The 22,763-nt window shown below is 55.4% G+C and overlaps 1 protein-coding gene and 1 long non-coding RNA gene across 7 annotated transcripts; one reads left to right on the top strand and one right to left on the bottom strand.

Moving 5' to 3' along the window:
• Positions 1 to 3,709: 3,709 nt before the first annotated feature.
• CBX7 (chromobox 7) lies at positions 3,710 to 22,484 on the bottom strand. 3 transcript variants are annotated; one of them, XM_049884466.1, is made up of 6 exons: positions 22,168 to 22,484; positions 19,450 to 19,493; positions 12,375 to 12,440; positions 8,137 to 8,203; positions 4,315 to 4,387; positions 3,710 to 3,911 (listed from the first exon to the last, which is right to left on the bottom strand). In XM_049884466.1, the coding sequence occupies exons 1-6, from the start codon at positions 22,234 to 22,236 to the stop codon at positions 3,754 to 3,756; spliced, it is 477 nt and encodes a 158-aa protein (XP_049740423.1). In that variant the 5' UTR covers positions 22,237 to 22,484; the 3' UTR covers positions 3,710 to 3,753. The 3 variants fall into 3 exon arrangements, with proteins under 3 accessions (XP_049740423.1, XP_049740422.1, XP_049740421.1); XM_049884465.1 differs by having other exon boundaries at positions 3,710 to 3,908; positions 4,315 to 4,666; XM_049884464.1 differs by having other exon boundaries at positions 4,315 to 4,666; positions 22,168 to 22,474.
• Positions 14,369 to 20,499, top strand: LOC126076070 (uncharacterized). Of its 4 annotated transcripts, none has more exons than XR_007517412.1 (4): positions 14,369 to 14,503; positions 16,280 to 16,600; positions 17,155 to 17,373; positions 18,907 to 20,499. It is a non-coding gene; the product is annotated as an uncharacterized LOC126076070 (long non-coding RNA). The 4 variants fall into 4 exon arrangements; XR_007517410.1 differs by having other exon boundaries at positions 14,373 to 14,503; positions 16,280 to 16,411; positions 16,509 to 16,600; positions 17,155 to 20,499; XR_007517409.1 differs by having other exon boundaries at positions 14,370 to 14,503; positions 17,155 to 20,499.
• Positions 22,485 to 22,763: the final 279 nt, after the last annotated feature.

Raw genomic sequence — 22,763 nt, forward strand, 5'->3', positions numbered from 1 at the left:
GGTCGCTATGGGTCGGAGCCGACTTGACAGGACCTAACAACAACAAATGTATCTTCAGTTCTATCCATTTCTCTCCCTTTCACTGGCACTTCCATAGTTGTGGCCACAGCCATCCTTCACCTGAACGGCTACAACAGCCTCCTAACTATTCCCCCACTGCCCGCCCTGCCAGCTCCCATCCAATCTCTACACTATAGCCAGCGATGAACATAAAATGCCAATATGCCTGAAGGACTCTGCTGTCTCTCATTCCTTTTGCTCTGACCACCACTAAGGATTGATAGGTGTGCTGAGACTAGATGAATAGAACAGTAGGTGAGAGTTAGCCCCATGACGGTCCCGGGTTCCAGAACCCAGAATTACAGAGATCTGGGATGCTAACCACCATTGGGTTCTAAAACACGTTGGAGAAGCTCTCTGAAGCCCTGCAGGGCATCTGAGAACATTGCCAGGACTACAGTGGTGGGCATCCACCCATCTACACGCTACAGTTTCCATTTCCCAAATCACTTTCCCATCCATCACCTGAATTAATCCTTGCAGCATACCTTGAGGGCTCAGAAAACTGAATGACTTGTCCAACATCCTGGTCAGTATCTGTCAGACCTGCGACCTCATCCCAAGGTCAGGGCCAGAACTCTTTTATTAGCACAGTTGCAAGACTGCCATAAGGAATGATCAGTGCCAAACAGCTTTTTTTTTTTTTAAATCATCTTTAATGTATTTTTAATAATTTTTTGCCTCATTTACCAGATAAATCATCTAAATAAATAGATGCTATACAGTCTCTTACCATATCAGTACAAAAATAAAACCAGGCTCTGCATCCACTCTAACTCTCCCCAGCACACACTCACTCAGCAAAGGCATGTGCTTGGAATCCACGGGCCCCAGCCCCCCCCAAATACATTCATTGAGTCTGAACAAAGCTCGAGGCTCACACTGTGCAAAGGAAGCGCTCTTGTGCTGAGATCCGGCGGCCACGTCTGGCCACTTATAAAACATAAGCCAAACCACCTTACAGAAGCATAGTGCCTTCCCAGGGAGCGAGAGAAGAGGAGGAAATGGGCTGGGGATTACCACCCTAAAAGCAGTGAAACCACGAAGCCACCAGTGCTCGACCGCGCACCGGAAGTGGGCCGTGCTAGGGGTGGAAGAACATACTTCTAATTTCACCCTCACAGCAAAACAAAAAGTACCGACTGGTCTCTCTACATTCAAAACGGGGCGGGGGCGGGAGGCGAACAGGGCAAAGAAAGGTGGTGGGACCCTAAGCCCCCACCAACCCCATGAGTACTGGCCTTCCAGTGGGCCCTGGTGGTGGGGGGAGGTCGGTGTCCACCTGGCCTCCTCTCACCCCAGGCCCTGCTGGGACTCTGTGGGCGGGAAGGCGGCCTGCTCGGCCACACCCAGCCCCTCACTGAAGTCTCCTGTCCTGGCGAGAAAGGTCCTAAAAGCCCACAAGCGCTGAGGCACCTGGCTGCTCCAGACTGGTTCCTCAAGCCCAGGCCCCACTTGGCGTTCAGCCTGCCTGAAGCCAGAAGGTGGGGCTTTAACCACCCCCCCAACCCACAAACCCCCAATTGCACAATCAGCTCTTTGAATGTGCCCATGAAGCAGTAAGAGGTCCCGTGCCTCCTGGGAGGTCGGGCGTATGACGTCTACTAGAAGCTGCCAGCCACATTCCAAAGCCACAGGGCTAAGAGCAAAGTGCATAGGGATGGTGAGGACCCTAGAGAACTTAGCTGGAGAGACGGCGCCCACCCACCCTCCTCCAATCCAGGCCTGGGGCAGCCTGTGTCCTCTCAGCCTAGAGGTCCCATCCTGGAAGGGCCCCCGCACCCCAATTCTAAACCTTTGCTTCCCCTCCTCAGGGTCCCACAACTGGATGGGCGGGCTTCTCTGCTCCCCTTCCTTTTCCTGACCCACACCCACATACTCTCCTGGATTCAACTCCCTGGGCTGGGGATGAATCAGTCACCCAGGAGGGAACTGTCCCCCAGTGGAAGCACGGAAATTGACCCTGGATAACTAAGGATTAAGGGGGAAGGAGGGAGAGACTCGAGGATTTGGAATCTTGCCAACAGGGCACCCCAAACGGACTTGGAGTGCAGGTTGTCTTTGGTGTGGGAACTCCGGAAGAAGGGGTGGGGTGAAGAATCACCCTATCCATGCCTCACTAGAGATTCTGATGACTTCCTGAGGACACAGGACAGGGTCAGGACAGTCCTGGGGAGGCAGGCTCCTGGCCACACCCTCTCTGTGGATTACCCTGACTGACAATGGGAAGGGTAGGGAGCCAGCCTTCTGTGTGCTCCCCTGGTGCCTCCCCATCTGAGGCTGGGGCAGGGGCAGAAGGGGGTCCTCACTGGCAGGGAAGCTACTTGCCCACAGGGCACCTGAGTATAATTCAGAGAACAAGTGCACCTCCTCCTGGCAGACACAGCCCCTTGAACCCAGCCTGCTCCCAACACACTGTGGCCCCATGGAAGACCGGGCAGAACCCCCTCTCCCCCAAGGAAAACAAGGTCAGCCCCACCTGTGGGATTTGGGTTGACTTGGAGGGGGTTACATAATGGAAGGAGGAAGGGGGTGTTCAGGGTCGAGGACTGCCCTGAGAAGGTGGTGGGATGCCCCCTCCCTCCCTGGCCACCCACACCCAAACCTGGGTTGGCTGAGTTGGAGAAGAGGGTAGAAAAAGAGGAGAGTTGGAGGGCTGAAGTCACCTGAGTCAGAAAGAACAAAGGCCCGCAGGGAGGAAGGACAGGGTCGGAGCATCTTGGACCCTGCACTGATGCAGTGGCACAACTTGGCAGTCTGGCCAGGTGAAACCACACGCCATGCCTGCGCAGCTGGAGCGTCAGAGGGCACCAAGCCCAGATGCCCCGCCTCCACTGGCCTCTGCAAGCAAGCCAGGCAAGGCAAGGGAGTGTGGGTGCCTGGGGTGAGCTCTTTTGTGCTGTGAATCACCCCGTGTTCACCTGGGCAGGTTTCTAAACAGTAGGTTTGCAAGACCCCCCTGGACACGGCTATAGACAAGTACATACGTCAGGAGGGCAGGTGTGAATGTTTGGGGTGGGGGAGGCACGTGTACACACCCGCACAGGCCAGTTGAGGGGGCAGTTACCAGCAGAAGGGTCCCGCCCATGCTGTGATGGGGCGATGGGTCTCAGTGTGAAGCTTCCTCCCAGGGAAGGCTGGGACCTCTCTGAAGGGAGGGGGACAGTGCCCCAGCTCACACAAAGCCCTCTCTCTGACCCAGTCATCTTTGCTCAAAGCCAGCCTCCACATTCCACAGCAAAGCTGGAGTGGAAAGTTCAAAATAAAGACCCAACCAAAAAAACGGGGGGCGGAGATCAGCCAGAAAGGGTGGGGTGGGCTGCTTGAGGGAGAGGATCTGGGCCATCTGATTCTCCTTTAACTCCTGAAACCACTGCTGTGTCTCTAGGGAAGAACGGAGACGACGGAGGTGTCTGGGGAGGTGGCCTATCCCCATCCTGCCCTGGGGATGGCCTCTCAGCTGGCTGAGCAGAGCCAGGCCTCCCCACCCCGGAGCCTCTCTGTAAACATCCCTCACTGAGAAACGGGTAGGTTGGGGCGGGGGGGTGGTGGGTAGTGCTGGGATTTTCCCTCCTCCTTCGGTTTTGGTATTTTTTTAAATAAAATAATTACCCTGCCCCACCCCCTCCCCATCTCTGGAAGTCCCCACCCCAAGCCCAAAAGAAACAGTTTAAGAAGAGTAAAAACGATGATTCACAACTTCCCGCTGCGGTCTCGGAAGAAGCCCTCAGCTGCCTGGGCCTCGCGGAAGGTGACGGTGATGGAGTTGGCGGTGATGTCAGTCACTGTCACTTCACTTGGGGGGAGCGTGGGTGTCCAGGAAGGAGGACCATCGGTCAGGTCTGCATCTGCTGCAGCCATGGGAGAAACAGAGACAGACAGACAAGGGGACAGCATGGGCAAAGGGCGGGGAAGGTGGGAGCTGGTGGCTAGGTGCAGACTATCCCCACCCCGCAAACAGGTCCTCTCTGAGTCTCCAGCCAGACAGGGCCCAGGTCATGGTGGGGCACATGGGAGGAAGTCACTGTTTATGTTTCCTGGCTGGACAAGAGCACATCCAGAAGCCAGATAACAGGAAGAGCTCTGGGCTAGGTGACAGGGCCCTGAGTTCCAGTCCTGATAGTCCCCATGGCTGTGTGGCCTTAGGAGCACCAGGCCCTCTTTGGGCATTGGGCTAGGTGAGCATGACGACCCACAGGGACCTGTCTGTCACTGAGGGCCCCTGGGCCTGGGCCCTGGGGCAGGACACCTTACCCTCCTCTTCGGGGGGCTGCTCAGCGGGCTCCCACTCGCCGGCTGCCTGCAGGACGCCTGGGGCCGGTGACTCCTGCAGGAAGAGCTCCCGTCGATGGCTGTGACTCTCCAGGCTGGGCCCGCGGGGCGGGAACTTCTTGCGTGAGAGCCGCAGGTACTTGTGGGCCTTGCGCGGCTTGCGGAGCGGGAAGGGCAGGGTGGGCACCAAGGGGCCCTTGTCCACCAGCTCGGGCGCCCCCGCCTTGACCACCCCCTCGGGGCTCCCGCTGCCGAGTGGGCGCGTCAGGGAGAAGCAGAGCTTCTCCCTGCCCTTGGCCTTGTGGGAGCTGCGCAGGTCCATGCTGTACAGCCGCTGCGGGGGCAAGCCAGGGCATGGCCGTCAGCCCCGCCCTCCCGCCCGCCACACTGCCGCGCATGCTGTTCCCCCACCGGAGTGCCCTTCCCACATCTGCAGGCCCACATCTGCAGTCCTCCCATGCTGAATGGTCCAGAGCCACCATCACCCACCTCCCTCCACCCCCGAGAGCTGCCCAGCCCCAGGCCAGCTACTCCTCCTGGCCCCAGAGTGCCATGTCATACCCCCAAGGGGCTGTGAGCATCTCAGGGAGGGGGGCTGGAGGGCATATTCCCTTGGTACACAGCAAAAGAGCATACAAGAGGTGCAAAATGACACGTGACCAATGAAAAACCAATCGGGAGTTATGCACCAGAAAAATGAAGGAATTACTCTTCGTCTTAGGAAAGGAAGCATTGCTCACAGAAAGGCCCCCAAAGTTGACCCTGCAGCTTGCCAGGGAGAGGGTGGGAGGCTGAGGGCAAGACCCAGGCAAACTTCCCACGGGTACGCAGACATCCCTGGGTGCACTGCGTCCCCAGTGAGGAGGCAGAGCCTGCAGGCAGCCTGCAGGATGCTCCTCAGCTGAGACTGCCACACTGAGCCCTCATCACATTCAAGTGAAGCTGAGTGTACATTCCTCCACCGCTCAAAGGGTTGGAATTTGTAATGTGGCATCTGTCTTACTGACTTTGAGGGAAATGTATGTGGATCCAAGCAAGATCCTTGGTGCCAAGATATTGAAAGACCCTGGATCCTCCTGGGGCAGTACCTTTGACTGCTGCCTGTCACCAGACACCAAGAGCTCACAGGAAAAGAGGGAGGCCATCGTATGGGCCCTCTGAGTCAAGCATCTCCAAACAGGGGGCCAAGACCACAGGCGCAGGCTCCCTCCTCCAGCCTGTCTGCTAATGTCCACCACTCGCCACTGGGTGGGGGTTGAGGGGGTTGGAGTAGGACTGAGCTGAGAGCGGATGGGAAGATGCCACAACAGCTCAGAACTTTGTCAAAACCCGTTCCTGCAGCCTGGCTCATAGACCATCTCAGGCCCAGAAAGCTCTCCCAAGATTCTGTGAGGCGGATTCATCTTTGTCTTTCTCTGCCTCATCAGGAGAGAAATACAGCTACTGAAAGGGATCCAGGAGCATCAAGGTTTTAGTCCTGCTATGTGACCCCAGGAAACACTGGTAGCGTAGTGGTTAAGTGCTATGGCTGCTAACCAAGAGGTCGGCAGTTCAAATCTGCCAGGCGCTCCTTGGAAACTCTATGGGGCAGTTCTACTCTGTCCTATAGGGTTGCTATGAGTCAGAATCGACTCGACAGCAGTGGGTTTGGTTTTTTTTTAGTCTGACCCTGGGTAAATGACCAGCCTCCTGCATCTCAGTTTCCTCATGGGTTAGCTGATGAAACTGTAGTAGGCAGCCTCCCAGGTGCCGCAAGTGACACCCGCCTCCTGAACCCACATCCTTGCGCAGCCCCATACACTGAACTGGGGGGCGACTCCCAAGCCGAGGTCATACAACACACACTGCAGCTCTTCCTTGCGTCCTCTTGTTCATCACTCAATCTGGGGGAAGCAAGTGGCCATATTATGCGGACACTTGGCCGCCCTACAGAGAGGCCCACATGGTGAGGAGTCAGGCCTCTTGTCACCATCCAGCACATCAGTAAGCCACCAGCATCAGTCCTCCAGCCCCTGTCAGACCTTCAGATGATGGCAGCCCTGACCACACCTGGCTACAACCTGACCCAGGCCCACCGAAGGACCTGCTAGAGCACTCCCTATTCCTGACTTGCAGAAGCTGGGCCAGAACCTACATGCTTATTGCTTTCAGTTGCTGAGTTAGGGGTTAATTTATTACACAGCAATAGAAAACTAATACATCCACTCCAAACAACAGTGTGTTAGAAATGTCTTCATTTGTGAAGAGCACCAAGCACAGCGCCTAGCACCAGAAGACGTCTGACTTTCCCTCCCAGGACCCAATTCACACCAAACTCTGTGAGCACACCTACTGCATAAAGGGCAGCCCATCGATTCTGGCCAAAGCCACGGATCATCTATAGTCACGAGTAGACAGAAAGGTTGACAGGACCCACACTGCATGTGCCAAAACCAAGCCTACTGGCATGGAGTTGACTCCAACTCATAGTGACTCTGTGTGTGTCACAGTAGAACTGTGCTCTGTAGGGTTTTCTTGGCTATAATGTTTACAAAAATTGATTGCCAGGCCTTTCTTCTGTGGCACTGCTGGGTAGGTTTGAACCACCAATCTTTAGGTTAATGGTCAAGCACAAACTGCCTGCACCACCCAGGGACCCTATGTGGACCAAGAATCCTTACGTTTTGGCTTCGTATACCTGGGTGAGCCTTACTGAATTAACACCTAGTTTTACAGGTGAAAAAATCCGGGTTCAGAGAAGTGAAGACACTTGCCTAGAATTACAGAACACACCGCTCCAACCCCACTCGCCTTTCACTGCAACCAAGTCAGCCAAGCGCCCCCCAGTCCGAGGTACCCTGCATTGCTGCAGAGATCCCCACCTGACGGAGAACTGGAAAAGGAGGCTCCTGAGGCTTCTTCCCACTGAAAAATGGCACGTTTCCAGGGGTGTAATTTCCAAGAATTCCAGAATTCTGAGTCTCCATTTCTAGGATTCTAAAATTCCAATCTCCTGTGTTTCCTCAGTTCTACAAGTTTATGTGTCTAAGGTTCTCAAATATTAACGTGTTTGTGTTTTAGGACTTTGAGCATCAAAAAGGCTTATTTACAAGGTTCTAAGCTTTCAGAGGAAACCCTGGTGGCGTAGTGGTTAAGTGCTATGGCTGCTAACCAAAGGGTCAGCAGTTCGAATCCGTCAGGCGCTCCTTGGAAACTCTATGGGGCAGTCCTACTCTGTCCTCTAGGGTCGCTATGCGTTGGAATTGACTCGCCGGCACTGGGTTTGGTTTTGGTTTAAGCTTTCAAAAGGAAACCCCAGTGGCATAGCAGTTAAGTGCTACGGCTGCTAACCAAAGGGTCGGCAGTTCAAATCCGCCAGGAGCTCCTTGGAAACTCTATGGGGCAGTCCTACTCTGTCCTATAGGGTCGCTATGAGTCGGAATTGACTCGATGGCACTGGGTTTGGTTTTTTGTTGGTAAGCTTTCAAAGGAGCCCTGATGGCGCAGTGGTTAAAAGCTTTCAAAATTCTAGAATTCTATTAGCCATGTGCCCCCTACCTCCCACCATGGCACCTCCCACTCAGGCTGTCTTCCCTGGGCACCACCCCCACATTCTGGCTTTTCCAACTCCTTCCATTAAAACTTGCCCCCCAGCTGACCCCCGCCCCTCCCGCCACAGTACCCAGCCGGTGCTAGGGAGGGTATATCCATCTGGGCAACCAGCCAGTGTGAATGCACGGAGGGGTGTGGCTGCCAAGAATGGCAGAGGGGGGCCTGTGGGTGGGCGGGAGGGGGGAAAGGAGGCACAAAAGTGGGCCAGGTTACCTGCAGCAGAAGTCGCTTGGGTTTCGGACCTCTCTTCCTGTACCCGGATGCTCGGTCTCTCTCCTCCCTAGGGTGCAAAGCAAGATGGCAAAAGAAAAGGAAACACTGGTGACATTTAAGGGGAAGTAAGGTGTCCACTTCACCCCACCCTCTACTGTCTGTGGCGAAGGGGGACATCCTCCCCAAGCCATCCCCCCAATGCTGGGGTACAGGCTCCTTCCCATTGCTCCCTCGAGGCCACAGCAATGGGGTCAGGAGCCCAACTGAGATGGGGCTTGGGAAGGCATCCCCCCAAATGCATAGGTCTGTACTGGGCTCCAGGGTCATGCAAGCACTCTGTTCTACATTCTACAGGGGAACCGCCCCCCAAAAATGTAGTTCCAATTTCCACTCCAGTCTTAGGAGTTGTATAGGGACCTGTCCATGGAATCAGTCTCTGAACATCCTGGGAGAGTTGATGCCAATGGTGGATCCTTCTGTAAGTGAAGCTCTGCTCAGATGCTGTGTGAACCGGCAAGAGACAGGCTCCTACCTGTCCTAATTGTCTAGTTGGGCAGTGGGAAGAAAAACCAATCTGTATTGAGTGCCTAGCAGGGGCCAGACTCTGCTGGGTTCCCTTCCCACTTACGGACACACATAAATACACCAGGCCCAACCCAAGGACACGTGCAAAGCCACACACAACACACAAGACAACACAACTGGAGGCTCCCAACAACGGCACCAAATCAGTATGGACATGGAAAAACCTTTCACTCTGCCTCCTATCTCGCTTGGCTCCATTCTCACTTTCTGAGCCCACACTCGGAAGGAATGTGGAGACCCTTTCCCCTTACTGGTGAGGATGACTTCACGCCAGTCCCCCGATCTCAGCACAGTGTAAGCCTGTGACTCCAGCCCCCTATATTTCTGATGCTTGATCACCGTCTGGAGCAGCAGCTGCTACCCTCTCACGGGCATCAGTCTACCGGGGAGCTCCCAGGTCTGCGGTGGGACCTGGAACCAACATTCTAAATAGGCACCCAGATGCTGAGGCAGGCGACAGGGCCCCGCTTGGAGGCCCCTCCTGGAGGCTCACCTGAACAGGCCTCCTGAGTTGAGGGTGGGACTTTTATCTCAAGAGGCCAGCGCCGGGTGTCAGGACCCTGTTTCAAGCCCAGTTCCACCCTGACCCATGGAAGACCCTGACTGGTAGCCTCCCTCCCTGAGCCTTGGTTTCCTCATCTAGACCAAGAGGATCCCTTGTCATCTAGGTGCCGGGGCTCCTGGGAGGAGCAAGAGAGGTACCTGGTATTTATCACAATTGGGGATGGAAAGGCTCCAATAATAAAGGAAGAGAGAGGGAAGAAAAAGAGAAGGAAGAGGAGGAGGAAGTAGAGGGGGCAAGAGGGAAGGGCTTTGGGGGAAAGGCTAATTATGATGATTATGATATTTATTATTATTAGCACGACATATGGGATACTGTGTACAAGGCACTACCCCAAATGCTTTCATCCTCACAAGCACCCTGTGAGAGAGGCGTTATCATTATCCTCATCTTATAGCTGTGAAAACCGAGGCACAAAGAAGTTGCCCAGTGTTGAAGCTCCGGCAACTTCCACCACTGGAAGGCCTTTCTCTTCAATGCCAGGCTCTAGGTCTCTGCAATTAGGGCAGCAGGGCAATCCTGGTGCCAGGCCATCAGACACCAGCTTCCAACCTGCGGCAGCACCCTTGCTCCTGCCTTGTAAGCCGGAGGTTGTGTGTGTGTGTGTGCATGTATGCAAGAGTGTGCATGTGCTTGTGTGCGTGTGTGTGTGTGTGTGCATGTGTGCATGAGCTTGTGTGTGTGTGTGTGGTGGGGTGTGAGGCATGGGGGTCCATTCCGTCTACTCCTTACTTACCCGGCCTGGTGTCTGTCAGCCCTGGACCCTCCTTCCTTCAGCATCCAGGGCTAGAGGGTGGGAGCCCCCTTATGGTTTTGGCCCCAACAAGCCCTCAGTGCCCTCTCAACCCCTCTGGTGTGCAAGGACTCTCCATTAGCACCCTCTTGCCAGACTCCTTCTGAGTCTCACAAACACCTTGCAAAGCAGGTGTTAAAATGGACACCACCACAGTTTATCACCTTTTTACCAAGGCTGAGAGAGGAGGAATGAGCCAAAGGGCACTGGGTCTGTAGGAGTCTCTAAGCTCCTAATTTGTTCCTTGATTACTGACTTTTCTGACTCATTCAAAATAGAACCTACATGCTCTACCAGGACTTACACGGCCCTTCCTTAGCTGCACACCCTCTGGCCTCATCTCCCATTCCTTCCCAACTCACATGACTCCAGGCTCAAACAGGCCTTACCCCAGGGCCTTTGCACTCACTGTTCTCTCTTCCTAGAATGCTCTTCTCTAAAATACCCACGGGGCTCATGCCCTCGCTTAATCTAGGTCTCTGCTCAGCTGCCACCTCCTAATCACCCTTTCAAAAACAGCACCCCCACCCTTCCCTCACTCCCTGTCCTCTGGGCTGCACTTGTCACCACCTGACACTGTACACATTTGTTTACTTTTCATGCGTGTCTCCGTACTGGAATGTGGGCCCCGCTTTCAGTCCCTGCTGTGTCTCCAGGGACAGGGCCTGGCACAGAGTTGTTGTTGTGGGTGCTGTTAGTTGGCACCGAGTCGACCTTACGTATAACTGAAAGAAACACTGCCCGATCCTACGCCATTCCCCAATCACCGCTATGTTTGAGCCTACTGTTGCAACCACCACGTCAATCCATCTTACGGAGGGTTTCCCTTGCTTTCACTGACCATTTGCTTTGCCAAACATGATGTCCCTTTTTTTTGACCTGCAATGAAAGAATGAACTAGCTGACCCCAGATGACCGTCAGGAAGATAATTCACACGTGTGTGGCCACATTTAGTGGTTTACAAAATGCCTTCACATACCTGTGCTCCCCACAAGAGGCCCAAGAGGGCCCAATGGTTATCCCCATTTCACAGATGGGGAAACTGAGGCTCAGAGAGGGAAAAGTCCTTTCCGACCACCTCACAGCTGGTGAGTGGCGGCATCAGGATTCTAATCCAGATTATGACACCTGCCAGATGCTCTCCTTACCACATCACATTCCAGACATTCCACAGGATTCTCCCAAGTGTTACACCCTTCTGAATACAAGGTCTACCAAGCACCTTCACACCACAAAGAAGCCTGTGGGTCAGGGATACCCTGATTTTTAAAGGAAAGAACAATGAAAACTTTTCCTTTGAATCAGCACCCGGAAACCGACGAGGGTGCAGCAACACCGGGCAGCGGAAAACACTGGCCTTAGGATCATGAGACCTGGCTTCTGTTCTCCTTGTGCTCCTTCCCATCTGTGGGGCTCCTGGGTAGGTTCCTTAAAGCCTCAGAGCCTCAGTTGCCACATCGGTCAAATGAGCCCTCTATCCCTGTCTCAGGAGGCCACTGTAGGGGCCAGAGGAGGTTCTGTGAGGGGCTAGGCTCGGGGCTACCTGCAGGCGGGGAGGCCAGAAAAGCTCAGAGCTGAGGCTGCTGTGGGAGGGAACGGCTAGATTATCCTCAGAAGGCCCCCACACCGGAAGAAACAACAATCTTATCAAAACTCCCGATAAGATGTGCGTTCGCCACACACAGGCGGAGCTGGCATCACATGCCAGCCTGGCAGAGTCTCCACAGAGCACTGGCGGGCATGGAGACTGAGGCCTGGACGGGGAGGGCTGTGCCACAGCCGCTCAGCCGGGAAGTGGCCAAGTGGGATGGACCTGAACCCAAAGGCCCTGGCGTCAAAGCCCACATTCCCTGCCTGGCACATCTTGTGCTTCTTTGGGCTTCCCTTCTGTTGGCGAGAGCATTTCGAGGAGATTTATCTCTGCTGTCTCCACTGGCAAGGGGTGACACTGCTGTCCCCTCACACGCAGGGTGTTTTTCTGATGCATTTTTACATTCTTCACGTCAACTGAAACCCCCACCTTATAGGGAAATCGGGGCAGATGATACTGGGGTGGCCCATTTCACAGCAGAAAGGCAAGGTCTAGGGAGGTAAAGGAAGCAGCAGGTATCACAGAGCAACAGGAAAGAGACTCAGGCCCTCAGCTGCCCTGGGACCTGGTGCCCACCTTCCACCAGCAGCAGGCTAGACTGGGCTGCCCTGAAGAATGCCCTCACCGTGCCCCCACTCCCCACCCCGTGATCCCTTGCTCAGAGCCAAGCCCAGTCCAGACCCAGCAGCCAGGCGGGTCTCCTTACTTCTCCTCATAGGCCAGGACCAGGCGGGGGTCCAGGATGTGCTCTTCCGGCTCCCACGTGCTGTACCTGGGGAGAGAAACGAAAGGTCAGCACCACCTTGCTCCCACCCAGTGTTCGCAGAGGCCCTCGCTGTTCTACCACGGCCACTGTCTGCAGATCTGTGCCCCTTCTGGGCCGGTGTAATTGTCACTGACTCTGAGGAGCTGTCTCTGGCTGCCCGGGCTAGGTCAGTTGCCTCCTGAGGGCTCTGGTGACACCTGGACTCCCCTCATTTTGAGCACAGGTCACACCACACTGACATCATTACTGTGTTCAACTCTATCAGAACCCATGTTCACCTCGCCCCTCGGGGAGCCTGAAACAGAACAGGCCCTGTACGCTCCAGGATGCCTTGCCTACGAGAGGCAAGAGGGGGTGGCAGAGAGCAGAGCCCTGGAGAAGACCGTCTGAGTCCAAACCCCAGCAATGCCCCTTGCTAGCTGTGCGGCCTTGAACCATCTACTTCATGGCTCTGTTCCTCGATTTCCTTACCTGTAAAGGACCTGTGTGCTGACTGAATGGATTAAATGTCCAAGTGTCTAGAGCAGGGCCTGGCACACAGTGCTTTCTGAGTGTTGGTTACTGTTACTGCTCCTCCCCACCATTCCAGCTCCAGCCCCACCTCCTCAGCCACACAGACATCTCCTGGCCACTGGGCCTGGCACACAGCAAGTGTTTGGTTTAGTGGCCCAATGTTCAGTCATCCAACAGCCCTCCCCCCACTGGAATTCCCACAGGGACCTGCCACCACCCCTAGACCAGAGAGCACCCCCTACTGGGGCAGGCCTGGGCAGTGACAGTGCGGTGGCTCCAGGGCTCAGCCGCCTCTGGTACCACCTGGTGGTGTGTGCCACGTCCTGTGCGCTTACTTTCTCATTTACTCAGTACCTGTCTTTAGAGCAGCTTCCTTTTTTGTTTAAATGACTGTATTTTAAAAACAAACTTACATGACTTCTATAAATGGAAAAACCAGTCACTCATCATAAATAGATGCCAGTTTATAAAAAGTCTCAAGTTAAAAATGTAAGTGTTTTAGCAATGTTCTGCGATTCTGGTCAGAAGCTCTGCCAGGCGAGGCGCTAAGAAGGAAGATGAACAGGTATTAGGAGGTGTCAGGAGGCAGAAAGAGGCCAGACACGGTCCCCTGTCCCTAATCAGCTGACCTAAAACCTTCATCTTAAACTACCTGGGGCATCTCTTGTGATACTTAACACTAGTCTAATCTGGACTCAGACCACGAACTGCCCAGGGCAGCATCCTTTCTTCACTGACACTTGCGCACACCTGATTCACGTCAGGCCCGGGGCAGGGGCGGGGGGGTTACCCTGTGGACTCAGCCCTGGAATACCTCACAGTGCAACCTGAGCGGGCACGGCACACCTTCTTCCCTTCCCACATGCTGTCCCCAGGCCCTCCACTGGACTCCTTGTTATCCTTAAGGCCAGGTCTTTGTTCCTTTCCCTGATGACCCTTCCAAGAGGTCCCCCACCAGCAAAATAAGCCCTCCCCTCCCAAAGCCTTTGCTGTGGACACTTGGCCCTGCCTTGATTACTGATGAATCTGAGTGAGCAACCCCTTCCCAGGGTGAGCGGCCAGGGCCCCGCCCCCAGGTACTCTGGGAATGGCTGCTGAAGACACTTAAAGAATTTCACTCACCCCTACAGAAATGCCGAAAGTGAAACTGAACTGGGTGAAGCCCAAATTATGAGCAACCAGAGGCTGGTGGAGACTCCAGGCCTCCCTCCCCCCAAATCAAGGCAGAATTTTCTCAACTGTAACTAATAACAAGAAAGGGGGAATTTTGTGTTCCTCCTCTGTCATCTGCCTTGCCCTTTTTCTCTAGCTGTTGTATGTCTATACAGTGTCCTAGTCAGCTCTGCCCTGACCACTTCCCCACGGGTTTTTTTTTTTTTTTTTTTTTTTTTTTTGCTGATGTAGCTTGTGTGTGATTTCTGGCAAGTCCCTACCCTGCTCTGGCCCTCAATTTCCTCCTCATAAGAATAACAACCTCCACCATCATCCTAACAGCAAGGTGCCGGAGCCCTGCCACAGGCCAGGAACCCCTCCATCCCTCCTAACACCTTTATGAGGTAGGTTCTCTTATTACCCCCTTTTTACAGATGAGGACACTGAGGCACAGAGGTGAAGCATCTTGCCCACGGGCACTGGGTCAGTAAGTGGTCAGCCTGTGACTGGAACTCAGTTTGACTCTCAGCCCTCCTCTACCCGGGGTCCCTCACAAACCAGTGTATCCGATTCTTCACCGGGCTGTGACCTCCTGGGAAGAGAGGCATTGACACGGAGGTTGACACACAGCCGGGTGTATATAAAGGGCCGGCAGGACGAAAGGCGGAGGGGGTTCTGGCCTGGGGCAACTGGAGGCCTGGTCCTGCTCAACGCTGGTGGTGGGGGTGCACAAGTGTCTTAACCTTTCGGCCCCCACCCCTCACCGTGATGTGAAGGGCATTACGCGCCCCTCTGCAGCGTGGGGAGCCTCGAGGCCACAGCAAGGGAAACACACTTTGGGACAAGCTAGGCGGCGTTACAAGAGAAGCACACAGCCCGCGGGGTCCTCAAGCTAAGAGAGAATGGGGGGCACCTGCCCATCCTGGACCTCCTTAGGCCAGGCCGCGACTACTGAGCGTTCGGGGGGCGGAACCGAGCACCGGGCAGGCGGGGCGCAGAGGACCCAGGCTCTCCCCGCCCGCCCCACCTCCCACAGGCGGGTGTGCGTGCGCGCGACAGATGCAGGCAAGCCAATGGGGGACGAGGGCGGGGACAGCGCGCGGCCCGAGATAAACACGGCCACGTGACCGCCCCGCCCGCCCGGAGCCAGTAAACAGGCTGGGGCCGCGCAGAGGCGTGGGGAGCGTCCGCAGGGGGCGCACAGCCCCTCCCTCGCCATCCCTTTAGCAGCGGAGAGCGCTGTTGAGTTGTGACGCAGGCGGTCTGTGCCGTGCGGGCCCACCCCAGGGTCCCCACAGAGCCAGGCCAGTACAGCCTCTCCCCCCAAAGACTGGGAGGATTTAAACCTGCCCAAAATGGGAAGCGCCGTCTATTAATTGAGGCTCATAATAGGAGCTTGGGTCCAGACTGTCAGAGCGCGGCCTTGCGCAGGTGTCTCTCCACCGCTGACGGCCCTGCTCCTCAAAGTGGAGCCAGTAATAGTCCCTAGCTCCTAGGATTGTTTAAGGATTATAATGGTAAGCCAGATAAAGCCCTTACATCAGTATGGTACATCATAAAAACAAATAAGCGTTAATTAAGTCAACTTAAAGCCTAGAGAGCCCAAATCCGGCCCCAGGTTGCGCAGTAAGGTAGAGGCACAGCAAGATGTGCTGCAGCTCCCCAAGCCCACCCTTGGAAGGGAGGGAAGCCCCCAGTGGGCTCCTGGCTCTGTGTAGGATCTTACTTTTCCTGTCTCAAGCAGTCTTCAGCAGGGCCTCAGAGATGGGGGCCTTATTTTACAAATGGGGGAATGGAGGCTCAGAGAGGTTGAGGGCTTTGCCCTGGGTCACACAGCTGGAAACTTCCAGAACCAGAATTCCGAGGCAGCGGTATCAGGCTCAAAGCCTGAGCACTTCCCCCTGAACTGGCCAAAAAGCCCACAATGGACTCTTGTGGAGCTAGCTTTGTACTACTGGGAGTAGGTCCCAAGCTCTGGGGTCAGGCAGCTTGGAGTTCAGTGTATGACCCTAGGGCAAGGCTTCTGTCTAGAGGCTCTGTCTGTAAAATGGATGGCATAGGCAATTCCTGGAGCCATCGTGGCATGGTTATAAGCTTGGCTTCAAACCATAAGGTCGGCAGTTTGAATCCACCAGTCGCTCCTTGGAAACCCTATAGAGAAGTTCTACTCTGTCCTATAGGATTGCTAAGAGTTGGAATGGACTGGACAGCAACAGATAATGATTGGCAGTCTGGTTACTGCTGCACCCACTGATAATATCATTACTCAGCTACTGGACCTGACCCCGCAGCCCTAAGGAGGCATGTCTAAGGTATGGCATGTGGCATGGGCACTGGTTGGGGGTGGGGAGAGGGGACCGCACATGCCAATGAGCAGTTTCTTTTGGCCATTGCTGTTTCCATCACCAGCTGTGTGAAATCATTCAGCAACTGAAAACGTATTGCCATAGGGGCTATTTTCCACAAATACACCGCTGAATGGAGCTGAAACTCCCTAAAAGGTGGGAAGCATTAGCAAGTGGGGAAAGGAGGGAGGAAGGGAGAAAGGAGGGAGGGGGGGAGGGATGGAAGGAGGAGGGAAGAAATTACCGAAGGCTGCACAGCAGGGTCCTGGGCAGGCTGAAATGCGGGTGGGGTATGTACTATGGCTGATGATGTAACACCTATGCCGCCAGCCCCACCCTATGCCATTTAGTGTGACTTCCAGAACAAGCAAGATAGTCTGCTGCCCCGTCTACTGGGTAGCGGATGGCATCAAGTGGGTACCACACTGCACAGGGGTTGGCGGTTACCTTCTGGTAATGACCTCCCCTCTCTCAGCCTCAGCTTCCCCATCTGAACAATAAGAGGACTGATCTCAATCATTTCTAAAGCTACTTTGAGTTCCTGTGAAGAACTGAATTGCCCCAGATCCCTTTCCTGGCTGGAGGAAGAAAAAAACGTTGAAGCCTATCTATCTAGCTTTGTACTGATAGCAAACATTTACTAAGTGCTTAGTCTGGGCCCTGGTTGTGTAGTGGTTAAGTGCTATGGCTCCTAACCAAAAAGTTGGCAGTTTGAATCCACCAGGTGCTCCTTGGAAACTCTGTGGTGTAGTTCCACTCTGTCCTATAGGATCGCTATGAGTCGGAATCGGAATCGACTTGACGGCAATGAGTTTTTTGGGTTAGTCTGGGCCAAGCATGCATCAGGCACTTTATACCACTTATCTAACCCTCACAACAGCCCTGTGATGGAGGCGTTACTATTCCCGCTTGGAGATGAGGAGGCAGAGGTATGTTGGGACCTGCCCACAGGCTCACAGGTGTCTCATGGGCAGCCAGGCCTGGAACCCAGGACCAAAGTGTTGGGGAGCCAGAAGGTGTCCCCAGGTCACATAGTCAAGCCGTCTCCCAGAGCCCCCTGGGGGAGGGTCACAAAAGGCAGGCATGAGGGCCCACCCAGTGGTCTCAGCATGTGAAAGAATTAAACAAAGGGGCCATCGACTCATGGTGGGGGTGGGGGAGAGAAGGAAGGCCACAAGCCAAAGAAACCCCAAGGGACTCAGCTGCTCTTTGAAGCACTAGTCCCTTCTCTCGCTCTCATGGGCACATACATTCGTTTAGGGTCAATAAAAATGGGAGAGGTAATTTTTAATTAATAAGTACCTCTGTTTAGAGAAGGAGCTCTTTGAAAAGATGGACTACAGAGGAGGAAACAAGCAACAGCACCATGCAGCTCAGCATGCTGGTCACCACAGCTCTGAGGCAGTGCTTTCCCGGGGCACAAACCGAGAGGAGGGTGACGGGCCCAGGGAACCGGTCCCCTGCTGCCATGGGGCAGCTTCTTTTTCTAGCTGTCTTGTCCCCGTTACTCCCCTCTGCTCCCTCCTCCTCTCACTTCTTCCTTCCTCCAGCACCCAGATCAGAAGTCCACCTGACCAGCCAAGTGGATAAGGGGATCCTGCTTCACCCCAAGGGTGTTTGGGAAGACGAAAGGCAGGGGTATCTACAAGCCAGCCACCAACCCCAACCCTCAGGATGCCTGTGGGCCACCCTGAAAGTGTAGCCAGTAGTGAGAGGAGAGCAGGGCCTGGACTATTGAGCCCATTTTGCAGAGAGGGAAGCGGAGGCAGCATGGGCTATCTTCCCCTCTCCTCTCTCTCCCGTGCCCTTCCCCGCAAAATGCCACCAGGACCCACCGCCAGATCAGCCCAGGGCAGCAGCACAACAGAAAGCCCCTGGCACAGACACGGTGGCTCTCAGCAGAGGGGGTTTCCAAGAGTCAGTCTCAAGGTGGCAGGGCAGGGGTGGGGTACCCATGGACCAATGGGGAGGCCCCACGACTAGCTCGTTTCTTCTCCTCCCCCCCAAAACTCCCTGCTGGGAGGTGATTGGTTGGTGGGAGGGTTCCTGATTGAGCTTCAGTAGGGGAGGTGGAGCAACCCAGACAGGTCTCAGAACCAGACCCCCCTGCCTACTCTGGGATGGTGATGTTGGGGAGGCACAAAGGAAATACCTGAAAATGTGGAGGCCTGGTTCCAGTCCAAGGAGCCCTGGTGGTGCAGTGGTTAAGCACATGGCTGCTAACGGAAAGGTCGGCAGTTCAAAACCAACCACTTCACAGGAGAAAGATGTGACAGTCTACCTCCATAAAAATTTACAACCTTGGATACCCTATGGGGCAGTTATACTCTGTCCTATAGGGCTGCTGTGAGTCAGAATCAACTCGATGGTAATGGGGTAATGTGGGTTCGAGTTCAACTCTGCCACCCCTTGCTGTGTGACCTAAGGCAAGCTGCTTACCCTCTCTGTTTCCTCATCTTCAGAGACCTCGATCGCACCACCACACAGGCTGTATGGGAACCTACTCTGTCCAAGGCAAGGCAGGCTCAGGCTCTGCCCCAGCTACATGGCACTGAGGACGCTGGTGCTCCACCAGCTAGACTTCCCTGCCCAGCCCCACAGACTCCCCACACCCAGCACTGTACTCGCTGTGGTTCAGAGGCCCCTCCATCTGACCAGCAGCCGTCTCTGAAGCCAAGATGCTGAGCCTTTGCCTCCCAGTTGCCAAGAAAACCCAGAAGAAGGGGAGGGGAGGAGAGAGGAGAGGAAGAGCCATCCAGAAGATGGAGCCCAACAAGTGAGAGGGGTGGGGTGAGAAGAGAAGCTGGTGGTCCACCTGGACCCTCATGTGCTCCAAGCCCCTCAGCTGGCAGAGGGGAGACAGACCCAGAGAAGAGGATGATTTACTCCAGGTCAGCTGGCCGATTACAAGAGCAGCTGGAGCTAGAAGCTGGGCAGGGGAGAGGGCAAAAGGCAGGCGGAGAGACAGATGGGCAGGCAGACAGACACACACAAAGGAGCCTTACTTTGGGGGCCATCCTTTCCACTTCACCAGGTACTCCACTTTACCCTGGGAAGAGAGAGAGAAAGGCAGACATAGTGAGATACACAGTCTCCCTGACAACCACTCACAGGACAGTCAGGCCCAAAGGACCTCAGTCCCATATCCCCTTTGCAGACAGGTGTCCCCCAGCACACAGTCTGAGGGTCCTTCAGCAGATCCTTGCCAACCTCGAGACCATGACATTTGGCTGCCACATGACGACCCTGGACCACCATCCGTACAAGAGCACAGGAGTACATCAGCCCCAAACAGCTCCTGGGGCAGAATTTCTGAGCTGCAGCACCCAGTCTCCTCATGTTACACATGGGGAAACTGAGACCAGGGAGGGGCATGCACAGCCAGAGATCACAGTGTCATAGTCCTAATGACAAGACCCTAACTTTTTTTTTAAGATTGGTAGACTCCTCCAATCCTAGAAAATTCCTCCCTCTGCCTCAGCTCAAGTCCCATCAACTCTGTCCCTGGGAGAGTCCACCTGTAGTCGGAAGCAGCAGGCCAGTGATTAACTTTAGGACTCTCAAATCCTAAAAGACCCTGCAGTGTCCCAGAGAAGGCTGACAAAGTCACCATCTTCAGAAAGGGGGGTCACTCCTCCGTTTATTAGAAAACAAAGCCAGCTGCCCCCCGTTACCGTTGTTGTTGTTAGCTGCCATAAAGTTGGATACCCATCCCCCCGACTCATGGCAACCCCATGCACAACAGGATCAGACTGGAGTGCTCCACAGGGTTTTCACTGGCTGATTTTCTCAAGTAGACTGCCAGACCTTTCTTCCTGGTCCATCTGAGTCTGGAAGCGCTGCTGAAACCTGTTTAGCATTATAGCCACATGCAAGCCTCCAATGACAGACAAGTGGTGGGCTGTGCTAAGGTGCATTGGCCAGATATTGAATTCGGGTCCCCCATATGGCAGGGGAGAATTCTACCACTGAAGCATCACTGCCCCCTCCCCGCCCAAGCCTGGTTGTTGTGAGTTGCCATTAAGTAGAGAAAAATAAAAAACCAAATCCACTGCCGTCGAGTCGATTCCAACTCATAGCGATTCTACAGGATAGAGTAGAACTGCCCCATAGAGCTCCAAGGAGCACCTGGTGGATTCAAACTGCTGACCTTTTGGTTAGCAGACGTAGCTCTTAACCAGTACGCCACCAGGGTTTCCATTAAGTAGAGAGGGGCCTTAAAAAGTTTCCAGTCTAACCCCAACAGATCATAAAGGCCATCAGAACTTTAAGACCAAGATATGTCACGTACTCAAAGAGCCCATTTGAAAGCACCTGTATTTATTTCCTCCTTCATTGTTTGTCTTCTCCACCAGAATGCCCGCTCTGTGAGGGAAGGGGTGCATCCTGGGGCTTAGGATGGTGCCTGGTACATAACAGATCCTCAGGAAATGTTTCCAGCGAATGACCAGAAATCCTTTCCTCCAAACCCCTCAGGCCCCACCGTGGGAGGGGGGTAATCACTGTACCTGCCTCAGGTTACACTACCTGTAAAGCACAGAGCTTTGTGGGATAAATTATTCCTCTCTTTAATTAAAAAAGCCCAGGGGGGAAGGGAGAGGAAGAAGGGGAGGACCAGCCCAGAAACAGAGCTCGTCCCCAAAGGAGATGGGAAAAGATAGGAGGCTGGTGGTCCACCCTGACCCCAGACACCAGAACTGTTTTCTCTCTGGAAATAAGATGAGTTGGCAAGCAGCCAGCCTGCGCTCCTGTTCAACCTCCACCTCTAACTTGCTGTGTGACCTTGAGCTGGTCACTTGCCGGCCTGGGCTTCGGTTTCTGCCTCTGTCAAATGGGTGGGGTGGGAACACCTCTAAGGCTCCTCCCAGTCGTGCACTGGAGCCTCTGAAGGGCTGCATGGGAAGATGAGCGGAAGGATGATCCTGGGTGCGAGGAGAGGAACTTTCCCCAAGGGCTTCCAGCCCCATCCCCAGTGTGGGCGAGCCCACTCTGCGAACATGTGCACAGCAGTGTAGACGCCAGGCCGGGACTGCCAAAGTCCAGTCCCGAGGTGCAGAGTCAAATCCAGCCGCAGACGCCTCCTTAAATTGCAGGGTGTCTGTTTTGGAGAAGGCACAGGAGGAGGAGCTTCGAGGATGCCCCAACGCCGAGTGAGGCTCCACAGGCCCAGAGGGAACTAGGGTGCGGGGGTGGGAGGGGGAGGTGGCGCACACTGGGAGAGGGCGAGCAAGACGCGGGATCAGAAAAGGGCAAAGTCCAGCAGGAAAACCTCCGAGGCTGGGGGCGGGACCTGGGCTCCACTTTCCGAAGCTCCGCCCCCAACTCCAAAGGACTTGGTAATAAAGAGTCCCGAGTTCGAGACACAGCTCTGACGCTAACACACTGGCCAAGACGTTTCCTCAACTTGGGCCTCAGTCTCCCCATATTTAGAATGGGTGGGGGGAGATGAGGCGGGATGGCACTCAGGAACCTTACAGTCCACTCGTCTCTCTAGCTCAGGCGGACTCAGCTGCCCCCAGCATCCCACGGCGACAACTTTTATTCTATTCACCCCACGAGACGGCAGGGAAACTGAGGCATGAAGTGGGGAGCCGGCCGGAGCGGGGCGGGGCTAGCCGGGTCCCCCGCCCCACTTTCCCCCTCTTCCCCAGCGTGAAGGGGCGGCGCTGGGGAAGGGAGGGAACCCCACAGGGGTCCCGGGAGCCGCCCCCGGGCAGCCTCACCTTCCGCACGCGCTTCTTCCGGATGCTCTCCACGGCGAACACCTGCTCGCCGATGGCTGACAGCTCCATGCGGGGCGGCGGGTGAGCGGGCCCCGGGCCGGGGCCGGGCCGGGGGCGGAGCTGCGGGGCCGCGGCTGCGGCGCGCGATGCTCGGGCCGGCGGGGTCCCCGTCACCCTCGCTCGGGCGCGCACGCGCACGCGCGCACACCCCCTCGCGCGCCCTCACGCCGCCGACGTTCCATTTTTGAACCTGCGCAACGTTTTCCCCGGCGCGCGCGAGCGGGCGGGCGAGCGCGCGCGCGCGGGGAGGGGACGGGGAAAGGGAGCGCGCGCCGAGCGGCCGCGGGGCCTCGGCTCGCGCCCTGCAGGTCACGCTCCTCCCACGTCGCCTCCCTGGCCCCACCCCGCCCCCGCCCCCACGGAGCCACGCCCCTACCCCGCCGGGGAGTGAGAGAGGGCCGCGCGGGCCTTGGAAGAGCCGCCGGCCGCGGGACTTATTTGGCGCGAGCGCCGGCCGAGGCGCTTGGAGCGCCCGCGCGCCCCCTGGCGCTGCACCGCGCAAGAGCGGGAAGTGATAGTTAACACAAAGGCGCATT

This window comes from Elephas maximus, chromosome 4 (genome assembly GCF_024166365.1).
Source record: "Elephas maximus indicus isolate mEleMax1 chromosome 4, mEleMax1 primary haplotype, whole genome shotgun sequence".
In the NCBI taxonomy this organism is placed as follows: Eukaryota; Metazoa; Chordata; class Mammalia; order Proboscidea; family Elephantidae; genus Elephas; species Elephas maximus.